The 14,540-nt window shown below is 39.9% G+C and overlaps 1 protein-coding gene across 2 annotated transcripts in view; it reads left to right on the top strand.

Annotated features, from left to right (window-relative positions):
- The window catches only part of PIGU (phosphatidylinositol glycan anchor biosynthesis class U), a 129,701-nt gene that overhangs the window by 32,499 nt on the left and 82,662 nt on the right, over positions 1 to 14,540 (top strand). For both annotated transcript variants that reach the window (XM_060188641.1, XM_007522663.3), the window contains exons 3-4: positions 7,608 to 7,667; positions 8,903 to 8,965. In XM_060188641.1, coding sequence (XP_060044624.1) covers positions 7,608 to 7,667; positions 8,903 to 8,965 — 123 coding nt within the window. The remainder of the gene's footprint in view (positions 1 to 7,607; positions 7,668 to 8,902; positions 8,966 to 14,540) is intronic.

Here is a 14,540-nt window from a genome sequence, read left to right as displayed (position 1 = left end):
AGGTGTCCAACAACAGATGAGCAAGTTGTGGTATATATATACAATGGAATACTACTCAGCTGTAAAAAATGGTGACTTCACCATTTTCAGCCAATCTTGGATGGACCTTGAAAAATTCATGTTAAGTGAAATAAGTCAGAAACAGAAGGATGAATATGGGATGATCTCACTCTCAGGCAGAAGTTGAAAAACAAGATCAGAAACAAAAACACAAGTAGAACCTGAAATGGAATTGGCGTACTGCACCAAAGTAAAAGACTCTGGGGTGGGTGGGTGAGGAGAATACAGGTCCATGAAGGATGATAAATGACATAGTGGGGGTTGTATTGTTAAATGGGAAACTGGGGAATGTTATGCATGTGCAAACTGTTGTTTTTACTGTCAAATGTAAAACATTAATTCCCCAATAAAGGAATTTAAAAAAATACTAAATTAAGAATGCAGGTCATACAAAGTAAAGAAAAAAATAATGATCTGGAAGATTGGTCTGTAGGAAATATCTAAACTGAGAAAAAGGGTGGGTGTGTGTGTGGGAAACTACCTATGAGCTACAGTACTTAGCATGCATGCAAATGGAATTCCACAATGAGGAAAGAGAGAAAGCAGGGCAGAAACAATATTTGAAGAGATTAATGGCCGAAAAATGTTTAATTTCTGCAAGATTTCAAATCAGGAAGTTCTGTAAACTGAAGCAGGGTGAAGTTTAGAGGGGGGAAAAAGCATGCATCATATTAAAATTGCTCAAAATCTAGTATAGATTATTAAAAACAGCTAATGGGAGATAATGATTTTTTTCAAAGCTCAGTTAGATGGAAACTGATTTTTCAGTAAATATGATGGAATCATGACTTGGAAGGTGATACAGCAGGTAGAGTGCTCACCTTGCAAGCACAAGATTTTGAGCTTGATTCCTGGCTTCACATTATACCCAAGATACAGACTTATCTTCTGAATGACTGACTAGTCCTCTTTAGCTTGTATAACCTGCTGTTAAACTTTTATTTTGCATACTTAATTTTTTATTGTTTTCCAGCTCTAGAATTTCCATCTAATTCAATACACACACACACTCTCTCTCTCTCTCTCTCTGTCTCTCACACATACACACACACACACACACACACACACACATAATTTTGTTGGATCGAGACAGAGATTGAGAGGGAAAGGGGAGATAGAGGGAGAAAGACACCTGTAGCACTGCTTCACCATTCATGCAGCTTTCCCCCTATAGGTAGGGACTTGGGGATTGAGCCTGGGTCTTTGCACAAGTAACGTGTGCTCAAAACCAGATGTACTACCCCTCAGCCTCCATCTAATTCATTTATTCTTATTTTTTTTAATTGAGAGAGAAGAGGAAGATAGAGGGAGAGAAACTGCAGACCTGCTTCACCCCTTGCGAATTGACCCCCCTGCAGTTGGGGACCCAGGGGTTCAAACTGGTATTCTTGAGCTTTGGACTGTGTGCACTTAACCCGGTGTGCTGCCGCCCAACTTGGTAATTATTATTATTATTTTTTTTTTTGCCTCCAGGGTTATTGCTGGGGCTCGGTGCCTGCACTACGAATCCACTGCTCCTGGAGGCCATTTTTTTCCTTTTGTTGCTGTTGTTGTTTATCCTTGTTATTGTTATTGCTGTCTTTGTTGTTGGATAGGGCAGAGAGAAATCAAGAAAGGACGGGAAGACAGAGGGGAAAGATAGACACCTGCAGACTTGCTTCACCCCTTGTGAATGGGCCCCTCCCCTCTGTCCCCGCCCCCCAGCAGGTGGGGAGGAGCTGGGGTCTTGAACCAGGATCCTTACACTGGCCCTTGCACTTGCCGCCTTGTGCGTTTAACCCGCTGTGCTACTACCGAGCCCTCCCTAATTCATTTTTTAAAATATTTATTTATTTTTGTTGCCTTTGTTGTTTTTCTAAATTGTTGTAGTTATTACTCTTGTTATTGATGCCGTTGCTGTTGGATAGGACAGAGAGAAATGGAGAGAGGAGAGGAAGACAGAGAGGGGGAGAGAAAGACAGACACCTGCAGACCTGCTTCACCGCCTGTGAAGCGACTCCCCTGCAGGTGAGGAGCCGAGGGCTGGAACCAGGATCCTTATGCTGGTCCTTGCGCTTTGCACCATGTGCGTTTAACCTGCTGCACTACCGTCCAACTCCCCCTAGTTCATTTTTAATATACTCCAGTTCCCTGGTGAAATTCTCACGTGTGCTCTAGTGTTCTCCCTGTCTCTCTCTCTCATTAAGAAATCAGTCTGAAATGAAACGTGTCGAGGTGGTACTGGTTGCATTGAATAGGTTGGGACCAGTAGATACAGTATCAATTGGTATGAATTGGGATAAGCATGCAGGAAAGTGAGCCCCACTCGAGAGGTTCCAAGACTGGGAGAAATATGGCTTTTGTAGAGAACAGGGAGGTTCCTACTGTCTAAGGTTTTAAGAAGACAATAGGTAGTTATTGCTATAACCAAATTATTTGGCAATTGGGTTAACTTTGAAAATCCCATTGTTAGGATTTGCTGTATCATATAAGACCTCACCATAACTTATGTTCTTTTATGCTATTTATATATAGCTACATCTTACAAAGTGATGCCAACAGTTGCTTCTGTTCTCCCTGGTCTAAGCTTATAGGTGATTTAATATTTCAAAGCACAAATCGTTATTAGAGATGTATTAACAATTTGATCCCACTGTTAAAATTCAATCTGATTACCCATTTGAATTTTTTTAAATTTTTATTTATAAAAAGGAAACACTGACTAAACCATAGGATAAGAGGGGTACAACTCTACACAATTCCCACTACCAGAACACCATATACCATCCCTTCCCCTGATAGCTTTCCTATTCTTTAACCCTCTGGGAGTATGGACCCAAGGTCATTGTGGGATGCAGAAGGTTGAAAGTTTGGCTTCTGTAATTGCTTCCCCTCTGAACATGGGCGCCGAGACGTCGATCCATACTCCCAGCCTGTCTTTCTCTTTCCCCAGTGGGGCGGGAATCTGGGGAAGCGGAGCTCCAGGACACATTGGTGGGGTTGTCTGTCCAGGGAAGTCTGGTTGGCATCATGCTAGCATCTGGATCCTGGTGGCTGTAAAGAGAGTTAACATACAAAGCCAAACAAATTGTTGAACAATCATGGACCTAAAGGCTGGAATAGTGCAGATGAAGAGTTGGAGGGTCCTCCATTTTGTAGATAGCTAGTGGGCATATTTTAGTTATATTCCAAAGGGCCTATTTTTTCCCCTGAGCCTGAAATCTGCCATGCAAGTGGATCCAAGTTATTGTCTGGGGAAATGATGTCATGGTTGGATAAAGGATCAGAAAGCTGGATCAGGGAAGAGAGTTGCTCCCTAATATGGGAAAGGGGTATAAATACTGTTGATTGTAAACCCCATTGATTTGATGTGATCTGGGCCCATATTCAGCTTAGGAGCCTATGTGACCTCTGCATCCCTCTAGATCTGAGCTCACATTCTGTGGTCATGAGTAGGAATATTCCAGGCTGCCCCAATATTGATCCATCTTTGTCATAGAAGGAAACATAGGTGTAGCATAGAGTATGTTGTCCAGCCTCCCTTCGGAGGATGGAACATTCTCTACCATTGTTGATCCAAGTTGAGGGCAAGGTTCTATGGGGGCCCACAAAGGGGTCTGTTGTGTTGTTCCTGATTGGATTGATCGCCATTTGAAGTCTTAAGTGCTTAGATTGAAGGAATATATACTCAGAGCTGTGGTCTATGCATCAGAAAGTTTGAGTCATTCAATCCATTTTCCCCCTCTCATATTAAATAGTGATTTGTGAGACTATGAATTAATAGGAGTATATATTAACAACATTCCCACCACCAAAGGTCGGTGTCCCTTTGCCCTGCCCATCACACTTCTTCTTCTAGCGTTGAACTTGAAGATCTACCCTCACCCTCCACCCAGAGGTTTTTACTTTGGTGCCATACTCCAAACTCACTCAGCTTCTGCTTTTAGTTTCCCTTTCTGTTCTTCTTCCTCATCTCCTGTTTAAGAGTGGGATCATCCCATACTCATCTTTTTCTTCCTGACTTATCTCACTTAACATAATCCCTTCTCGCTCCATCCAAGATGGGTCAGGGAAGGTGGGTTCATTATTCTTAACAGCTGTGTAGTATTCCATTGTGTAAATATACCACAGCTTTCTCAGCCATTCATCTGTTGTTGGGCACCTGGTTTGCTTTCAGGTTTTAGCTATTATGAATTGTGCTGCTATGAACATAGATGTATACATATCTTTTTGGTTGGGTGTTACTGGAGCACTGCTCAGCTCTGGCTTATGTTTCTGCAGGGGATTGAACCTGGGACTTTCGAGCCACAGGCATGATAGTCTGTTTGCATAACTATTATGCTATCTACCCTCCTCCCTATTATTATTTGCCACAATTTCCCCTTTTTTCTATTTATTATTGTAAGATAGGACAGAGAGAAGTTGAGAGAGGACAGGAAGATAGAAGGAAAGAAAGACAGGCACCTGTGGACCTGCTTCATTGCTTGTGAAGTGGAACCCCTGCAGGTGGGGAGTGGGGGCTAGAACCTGGGTCCTTGTGCTTGCTAATATGTGTGCTTAACTGGGTGCACCACCGCCTGGCTCCCTTGAACTATTTCTCCAGATAGAAATAATACATAAAGGGGGCCAGGTGGTGGCACACTTGGTTAAGCGCACACATTACAGTATACAGGGACACAGGTTCAAGCCCCTGGACCCCACTTGCAGGGGAAATCTTCCTGAGTGGTGAAGCAGGGCTGCAGGTGTCTCTCTTTCTCTTTCCTTCTCTATCTCCCCCTCCACTCTCAATTTCTCTCTGTCTCTATCTAATAACAAATAAATGAATAATACTTTAAAAAAAGAAGGGAGGGAGGGAGGAAGGAAAACAAACAGAAATGATGGTGTTGTCTCCAAAGAAATTAAAACATATGTCTTTCTGTATGAAGGTGTCATAGAAGTTTTTATCCACCAAGTTACAGATGTTACCATGATGCCAACCCCAGCCTGACTTCCCTGGGCAGACGACCTCACCAGGTTGTGTCCTGCAACCCTAGCTCCCTAGAGCCCTAACCCATTAGGGAAAGATAGAAATAGGCTGGGGGTATGGATCGACCTGCCAACACCCATATCCAGTAGAGGAGCAATTACAGAAGCCAGATCTTCCACCTTCTGCACCCCATAATGATCCTAGGTCCATACTCCCAGAGGGATAAAGAATAGGGAAACTTCTTTTTAAAAATTTTTTTTAATTATCTTTATTTATTGGATAGAAACAGCCAGAAATTGAGAGGGAAGGAGGAGATAGAGAGACACCTACAGCCCTGCTTCACTACTCTTAAAGCTTTCCCCCTGCAGGTGGGGGCCAGGGTCTCGAACCCGGGTCCTTTTGCACTGTAACATATCGCTCAACCAGGTGCGCCACCACCCAGCCCCAAAATAGGGAAACTTGTAATGGAGGGGAGGAAATGTGGAACTCTGGTGGTGGGAATTGAATTGTATAGAATTGTACCCCTCTTATCCCACAACTTTGTCAATAATTGTTAAATTAAAAAACAAAAAAAAGGGAGTCGGGTGGTAGCGCAGTGAGTTAAGTGCATGCGGCACGAAGCACAAGGACCAGCATAAGGATCCCGGTTCGAGCCCCACAGCTCCCCACCTGCAGGGGAGTAACTTCACAGGGAGTGAAGCAGGTCCGCAGGTGTCTTTTTCTCCCTGTCTTTCCCTCCTCTCTCCATTTCTCTCTGTCCTATCCAACAACAATGACATCAGTATCAATAACAATAATAACTACAACAATAAAACAAGGACAACAAAAGGGAATAAATAAATATTTTTAAAAATGATTAAATAATTTTAAAAAAAGAAAGAAAAGGAAAGAATACATAATTTTTTTTTTTTTTAAGATTTTCTGGATTTAAAGTCCAAAACTCAAGCCACTGTTACCTCTTGGGCGTCAATTACACATTTAAGAGTGTATTTGGGAATGAAAAAGAAAAAGGAAAATATTATCAATGATTTTATGCTTCTAAGTTAAAAATGAGAATTGCTTTCTGTTAATCTTTCACATTTCCTAAGTGCATGCACTAGGACTTGGGCTACTTGACCTTCATCTGATTAGATTTTGTCTTTTAAATTAAAAAGTTATTTAGCTTTCAGCTATGATTTGTTTTAAGTTACATAAAAATAATAAATCAACGAAATAGAAATAATAGTAGGGGCTGGGCAGAGGCATGCTGGGTTGAGTGCATGCTACCATATGCAAAAAGCTGGGTTCAAGCCCCCGTACCCCACAAGCAAGGGGGAAGAGTCACAAGTGGTGAAACAGTGCTGTAGGTGTCTCTCCCTCTTTATCTCATCCTTCCCTTTTAATTTCTCAGTGTTTTTACCAGAGCACTGCTCAGCTCTAGCTTATGGTGGTATGGAGAATTCAACCTGGGACTTTGGAGCTTCAGTCATGAGAGTCTCTTTGCATAACCATTATGCTATCTACCCCCACAGTTAATTTCTGTCTCTATTAAAAAAGAAAATAATAGTAATCAGCAAAGGCCAAAGTTGGTTCTTTTTGAGAAATTCTTGACAAAATTTATCCAAAAAAAAAAAAAAAGATAGAAATTTACCAGTATTTGGAAATGAAAAAGAAAAAGTAAAATATTATCAACGATTTATTGTTTCTAAGTTAAACAGGTAAAATGGACATATTCCTAGAAAAAATATAACTTACTTGAACAAAAAATAGCTAATCTAAAAAAATTTTTTTTATGTAGCTAATCTCAACAGTTTTGTCTGCGCAAATAATCAAATCTTTAATTTAAAATATTCTCTTTACACTCAGGAGGAGATTGCTACAAAGTAAGTGAATTTTCCTTAGGTTTTGAGGAAGAAGCACTTCTGTTAAATAAAGCAAGCAGAAGAGGGGAAAGTATTCTCCAGTTTTTTTTTAATATTTATTTTATTTATTTATTTATTCCCTTTTGTTGCCCTTGTTGTTTTATTGTTGTAGTTATTATTGTTGTTGTCGTTGTTGGATAGGACAGAGAGAAATGGAGAGAGGAGGGGAAGACAGAGAGGAGGAGAGAAAGATAGACACCTGCAGACCTGCTTCACCGCCTGTGAAGCGACTCCCCTGCAGGTGGGGAGCCGGGGTTCGAACCGGGATCCTTATGCCAGTCCTTGTGCTTTGCGCCACCTGCGCTTAACCCGCTGCGCTACAGCCTGACTCCCTCTCCAGTTTTTTTATGAGCATTCTTGGCCTAAAATGTAGTTGCCTTTGACTCCTATACATGTCTTTTAACTAAAATTAACCTTACATCTTCAGTGTGTTAAAAACTCCTTAACAAATATTTAATGCATACAAGACTTTGTTCATTTTCTTTACTCCATTCAGTAGATAGTCCAAGAGACACAAAATAGTTTAGTGATACTGAATTATTCTTCATCATATGTACATTGGTCAACTAGCATAGAATTGTGCTCCGGGAAGAAAAAGTTCTTTTTTTTCCCTGACAGAATAGTCTTTTACCCCTCTATATTCTAGAAAATATAATAGTAATATTTAACTTAAAAGTGTTTTATTTATTTTTCTCTTGTAGACTCCTTTAATAATATACCTCTTTCATTTCCTGATTGACTATGCTGAATTGGTATTTATGGTAAGTAACTTTTCACATAAAATCATATGTACATGTTCTAAAATTTACAGTCTTTTATCTTGTTTTTAAGAAGCATCTACTATAGAAGCTCAGAAGTTTATCAGTATGTAAAATCAAAAACCTGTCCTTAGTTTGAATTCATGGAACTGTGCCAGTATCATGGGAGTGTGAGTAAGATCTCAAACACCTCACTAGTTGCAGTTCCTTACACTTATTAGAATTTGGGTTTTAGACTATGTGGTCTTGACCTTTCTAGCTCCAAGATTGTATGACTGGCTTTAATTCTCAAATCAGTGAAGAGGATAGGCTGAATTTTCCAAGCTTTTTTTCAAGAGTTCTGGGAATTATGGAAGAAGAGGACAGTTACCTGATGAGAATTTCAGGGGCCATGGTCAGTAGAATTGAGATAACAGTCAGCAAAAACTAGCTCACCTGGGTAGTATACCTGCTTTATCGTTTTCAAGCCCTGATTCCACTTCATTGTTGGTATTTTCAGTGCTATGGTATCTTTGTTCCTCTTTTTCTGTCTCTTTTTGAAAAAGTCAGCCGGAGTGGTGAAGCCTCAGTGAAGATAATAATAATAATAGAACGGAATTATATTTTGAGAATACAGTAATTTGAAACACATACCTAGTCTACAGTTGAAAATATGAGTTAAGAATTACTTAGGAGATCAACCAAGGTCTTCAATAACAATAATTACGGTGGGCTGGTGAAATAGCTTACGTGGATAGTGTGCTGCTTTGCTGTGTGTACAGCCTAAGGCAGCTTCCATGCTGTGGCCTCTTTCACTCTCTGCCTCAAAACAAAACAAAAACAAACAAGTAAACAATGATAATGGTTACTGCTTACTGAGAACTCACTAGGTGCCTAGGCATCAGACCTGTAAAGCACTGACTATTATTTCCTCTTTTTTTCTTGGTGCCAGGAATCAAACCCAGTGCCTCATACATGCAAAGTATGTGCACCACCACTGAGTTACTCCCACTTTACAGAAAATTGAAGTAACTTGCAATTACAGAGCAGATGTGTGATCCCAAATTTAAGTCTAGGTGGGTTCTAATCTTCAGGGTCTTGCTTCCTGAAAATGTTTTCTCCTGGGTAGTCAAAGTGAGGATGAAAGTCTTATCTGCCTGTATGTATTCTGTGCTGGATAGTTTGCTGAGGCTGTGGCAGCATTCCACAACACCTACACTAATTGTGTTCATTTCCTATTATTTCTCTTTCTCTGACAGATTACTGATGCACTCACTGCCATTGCCCTGTATTTTGCAATCCAGGACTTCAATAAAGTTGTGGTAGGTAGTCAGTGGGTGGGACAAACTGGTAGAATTTGGTTGCTTGCTGGTGTCTTTTATTTCAAAGAAGCAAAGGTTAAGTACTTAAGAATCCAACTGTTTTAAGAATACTGAGAAGTGGGAGTGAAATTTCTGGCTTGTTTAGCCAGCCCTAGATGGTCAAACCTAACCCTACAAGACAGGCTTACTAACAGATACAGAAAGGTCAGTTTACTCTCTGTAGCTTAATATCCCCTTTCTTACCTGAGCAAGTTCAGACTATCTGCAGCCCGATAGAGTTGCACAACAGTTGTATTACTGAGAACTCTTAAAATCTTCCATTCATTTTGTCAGTTTATCTTTTAAAAGGACAATAAATGAATACAGTTTTCAACTCATTTGGTTATGTTTATACAGAGGAAAGTTGCATCCCCACTGTGGTTTCATTTCCCTCGCAAAAAGTAATCCTAATCGGATAACTTAGCATGTATTAAATGTTGAAAACATTGATGTAAACTTTCGTAGTCAAAAGGTGAGACCATTCTTATTTTCCTAGGTTCTGAGAGCTTTAACAGATAAACCATGTGTACTTTCCTTGTAATTATTTTAAAAATTGACTGCAGTCCTCCTTGATTGACTGGAATCCAGCCTTTGGCAGGATTTAGACTGGAGTGAGAGAAGGCTGCATCCCATTGCTGTGTGTGGTCATTTTTTACTTCTGTTACCAAGTAATTGAACCAGAAATATAATCTGCCTTTCTGTGGCACTGGTCATCAGTGATAGATAAAGCTGATGAATTATATAATTTGGGATCACAGATAGATTTTTAACATGTGTGTTTGGATTTCTTAAGTTGAGAGCCATTTATAAGTTTAATGTATCTAAAAATTCCCAAATGATATGAAAAATTGAATGTATATGTCACAAGTAGAGAGTCTATCACTGTTATTAGGGCTTAAAAGAGTCCTTTATCCCTCACTGAAGAATTAGGAACCAGGATTCAGCTCATCTGATGCGACACCCACAGTGGAACATTCATGTTTCCATGTGCAAAGACCTTGGTTCAAACTCCTAGTCCTCACCTGCAAGGGGTAGGGGGCAGCTTCACTGAGAGGTGAAGTAGTGCTGCAGGTGTCTATCCTCATCTCTGTGTCTCTTTGCCTCTCACCCCCAACCAAAGAGAAAAAAAGAGAAAACAAGGACTGCCAGGAACTGTGGAGCCATGCAGACACTGAACCCCAGCAATAACTGCGGTGAAAAAAAAATTAGAAACTTAGTGTTACTAAGATTGAGGAGCGTACATTTTAAGCTAATGGTGCATTAAGAACAACATGGATGAATCTTGCCAATTTGCTAAGTATTTAATTTAGATAAATACTGTATGATCTTATTCACATGTAGAATTTTAAAATAAATCAGATTCACAGGAACAGAGTAGATTAGTAGTTGCCGTATTTCCCCATTTCTTCTACTTCCCAACTCCTGGCAACCACTAACCAACACACTATGTTCTGGGAAGTCTATCAAACAATATGGTGACTATAGTTAGTTTGTATGTACTGAGAGTTGCTAAGATAATAGATCTGAAATGTTCTCACCACATACAGACACATAACACAAAAGGGAGTTATGTCAGGTAAATAGTGTGTTAACTAATCTTATTGTGGTAATCATTTTGCTATATACACATGTATTAAATCATTTCTCATTGTATAACTTAAACACAATGTTATCTGTCATTTTTATTTAAATAAGATTGGTAAAGAGAAGAAAATTTTAGGGACTGAGTTGGAATGCTTTAACAGGACTGCCTTTAGGACTAGAGATAAAGTAACTGATTATGAGATACATAAGCTGAAGAATTTGGAAATAAATTAGCCGTGGTTATTGTCTTCTCCAAGATAAATTGTGTATGTAGACCATAGTCTTTGTTCTTTGAAGTTATGTGCTAAGATATTTAGGAGTGAGTTATCATGATACATACAGATTACTTTCATATGGTGCAGGATTTTTTTTTTTATATTAGATATATATATGTGGAAATAAAGGAAATCTGGTAATACAGTAGCAAAAGGTGGATTTAGGTATTTTATTGAGTTATTCCTTCAACTTTTCTTTAGTGTTAAATGTTCCATTATAAAACACCAATATTTGGGAGTTGGGCGGTAGCACAGTGGGTTAAGCGCACATTGCATGAAGCACAAGGACTGGTGTAAGGATCCTGGTTCGAGCCTCCCCCCATTCCCCACCTGCAGGGGGGTTGCTTCACTGGTGGTGAAGCAGGTCTGAGGTATCTATCTTTCTCTCCCCCTCTCTGCCTTCCCCTTCTCTCTTGATTTCTCTCTGTCCTACCCAACAACAACAATAGCAATAACCACAATAACAACAACAGCAAAACAACAACAAGGGCAACAATTCAGGGAAAATGGCTTCCAGGAGCAGTGGATTTGTAGTGCAGGCACTGAGCTCTAGTGATAACCCTGGAGGCAAAATAAATAAATAAATAAAATAGATAAAAATAAAACACCAGTGTTTTATAATGTGTCTACCCATGAGCATATTTCTCTCTTTCTCTGTCTCCAGGCACATATGGTAAATATATGATATATATGCATATCTAAGGAACTTGATAGCTTTCACTTAAGAATATGATCAACAAGGTTTTTTAGCCAAAATGTAAAACTGAAATGTATATTACTGAAAGCTTATTAGATGTGCTATTTCATGTCTTCCTATTTTTTCTTTTTAGTTACCATAAAAACACTATATAAAAACCCCAGTTAAAACCATTTTAATGCTGGAGGTAGCTTAGGGGAAGGTAGTGAAATTGTTTAGGTAGTTTTCTTAAAAAAATCAGGTTTAGATTTCTTTCTTTCTTTTTTTCTTGCCACCAGGATTATCACTGGGATTCTATGTCTGCACAACAAATCTACTCAGGGTAGCCATTTTTCCCCTTTTATTATTTACTTTTTTAAATTAAATTTAAATTTTTTCATATTTATTTATTCCCTTTTGTTGCCCTTGTTGTTTTATTGTTGTAGTTACTCTGTTGTCATCGTTGTTGGATAGGACAGGGAGAAATGGAGAGAGGAGGGGAAGACAGAGAGGGGGAGAGAAAGGTAGACACCTGCAGACCTGCTTCACCACTTGTGAAGGGACTCCCCTGCAGGTGGGGAGCCTGGGGCTCGAACCATACTTTAAAATTTTTTTTTTTAATTTTATGGAAGAGAGAGAAATTGAGGGGGCAGGGACAGATAGAGATGGAATGAGACCTGTGGCATTATTTCACCACTCATGAAGCTTTTCCCCCACAGATGGGAACTGGGATCTTAAACCTGGATCCTTGCACATGGTAGCGTGTATGCTCAATGAGCAGTGGAGCAGTGCTGTGGTATCTCTCTTATATTTATCTCTCACTGTCTATCTCTCACTCTATTAAATGAAAGAAAAGAGAAAAATGGCTGCCTGATTCCCAGCCTGTTTCTATCATTCATTATTGGTGTAGCGCTCTGAGAGGTGAGGTTCTAGGACACATTGGTGAGGTCATCTTCCCAGGGAAGTCAGGTTGGCATCATGGTAACATCTGCAACTTGGTGGATGAAGGCATTAAGATATAAAGCAGAATAAATTGTGTAATAAGGGACCCAGGCAGTGGTGTACTGCAGTGCACAAGGATCTGGATTCTTCAAGCCTCTGGTTCCCACCTATAGAAGGAAAGCTTCACAAGTGGTGAAGCAGGACTGCAGGTATCTCTTCTGTCTCTCTTCCTCTCTATCTCCCCCTCCTCTCAATTTCTCTCTGTCTCTATCCAATAATAAATAAAGAAAATTTAAAAAATCTTTTAAGTTGTCTAATAATCAGGAACCTAAAGATAAGAATATAGCAGATGAGGTTTTGGGTCTCCGTTTTAGAAAACCTAGGTAGTCTATTTTAGGTATATTTCAAGGGGTCCATGACTTTAGAATCAAGAGCCTCAATTATGGGAGGTTATGCACTTTACTGCTGAGCTGCCTTGCCATTTCAATTTAAAAAACAATTTATTAATAAACAAGAGAGTGAAACAACCAGGGCATCCTTCTAGCATATGCATTGCCCAGGATTAAACTCAGGACCTCACATATGTAAGTCCTGTGGTATACTATCTTGCTTCCTCCCCAATTTTTTATAGGGCTTTTTAAAGAGCCCAATTTATCTAGAAAATACATATCTTTGAGTTTTCAATTTTAGTTCTTAACCTCCCTACTTTATACTTCTAAAATCTTCTTGGGGTGTGTATGTCTGCTTGACTTTCCTTAGGTTTTTAGTCATTTTTCCATCTCTAACTGTGTGCAATGTAGATATTTGAAAGGAATTGTGTCTGTGCCTCAGGGAACCGAGTCAACATTGGGCCAGTGAGGCCAGATCTCCAGGAAGCTGTGAGGTTGAAGCTTAAAGGAAGAGAGGTATCAGGACCTAGCACTGCTGACCCAACTGCCTGGTTCTCTTGCACACACTCCTTTCATAAAAAATCATTCTGGTTTTGGGTGGGGGGGTTAGATAGCATAATGGTTATGCAGAGTCTTTCAAGCCTGAGGCTCCAAAGTCCCAGGTTCAGTCCCCTGCACCACCATAAACCAGAGCTGAGCAGTGCTTTGGTTTAAAAAAAAAAAAAAATCATTCTGTTTTTAAAGAGCTTTGGAGAACTGGGCTTTTCTTTCATTGTTGTCAGAATGTCACCACGTTGCCCAATGTCTTCATCTCTCTCTTTAGCTGCCTCTCTTATTTTGGTTTCTGCTGGCTAGTTTCCAGATTTGGAGCCTAGGCCTGCATTCCCACCTGTCTTTCTGGCTGCTCCCTGAAGAACTGCTTGTTTCCTTTCAACAGCCTTCTTTGTGGAGCTCACATCCTCCAGGTGGCTTCTTTTTGCAATCTCAGTACCCTTAGCTCCCAGGGCCTCCTTTCTACCACTGCCGCAGCTGTCCTACTCAAGTGCTTTGTGTGCTGAGCCAGCTCCCTTCTCTGATAAAAGCACCTTAATTTAGAGGGTCGGGCGGTAGCGCAGCGGGTTAAATGCACATGGCACAAAGCAGAAGGACTAGCTTAAGGATGTCAGTTCAAGCCCCCAGCTCCCCACCTGCAAGGGGGTCACTTCACAAGTGGTGAAGCAGGTCTGCAGGTGTCTTATCTCTCCACCTTTCTGTCTTTCCTTCCTCTCTCCATTTCTCTCTGTCCTATCCAACAACAATGACATCAGTAACGATAATAATAATAACCACAACAAGGGCAACAAAAGAGAAAAAAATAAAAAAGCACCTTAGTTTATATTTTGGCCTTTTAATTAAATAGCCCCAGCTGTAAATGATAGCATGAATCATACTGATATTACTAATTCCCACCACTTCACTTGGACTCTCAGAGATGATCAATAGGAGGTTTTTAAGTTTGTTCTGATATTCTGATTAAGCCTCTACCTAATCCTAGGCAAGAAATCTAGCGTTGCCTGTATTCTTTTTTTTTTTAATTTAAAAAAATATTTATTTCCTTTTGTTGCCCTTGTTTTATTGCTGTAGTTATTATTGTTGTTGTTATTGATGTTGCCATTGTTGGACAGGACAGA

The sequence above is a fragment of the Erinaceus europaeus genome, chromosome 1 (assembly GCF_950295315.1).
Source record: "Erinaceus europaeus chromosome 1, mEriEur2.1, whole genome shotgun sequence".
Lineage (NCBI taxonomy): Eukaryota > Metazoa > Chordata > Mammalia > Eulipotyphla > Erinaceidae > Erinaceus > Erinaceus europaeus.
This window is presented reverse-complemented; position numbering and strand designations above follow the sequence as displayed.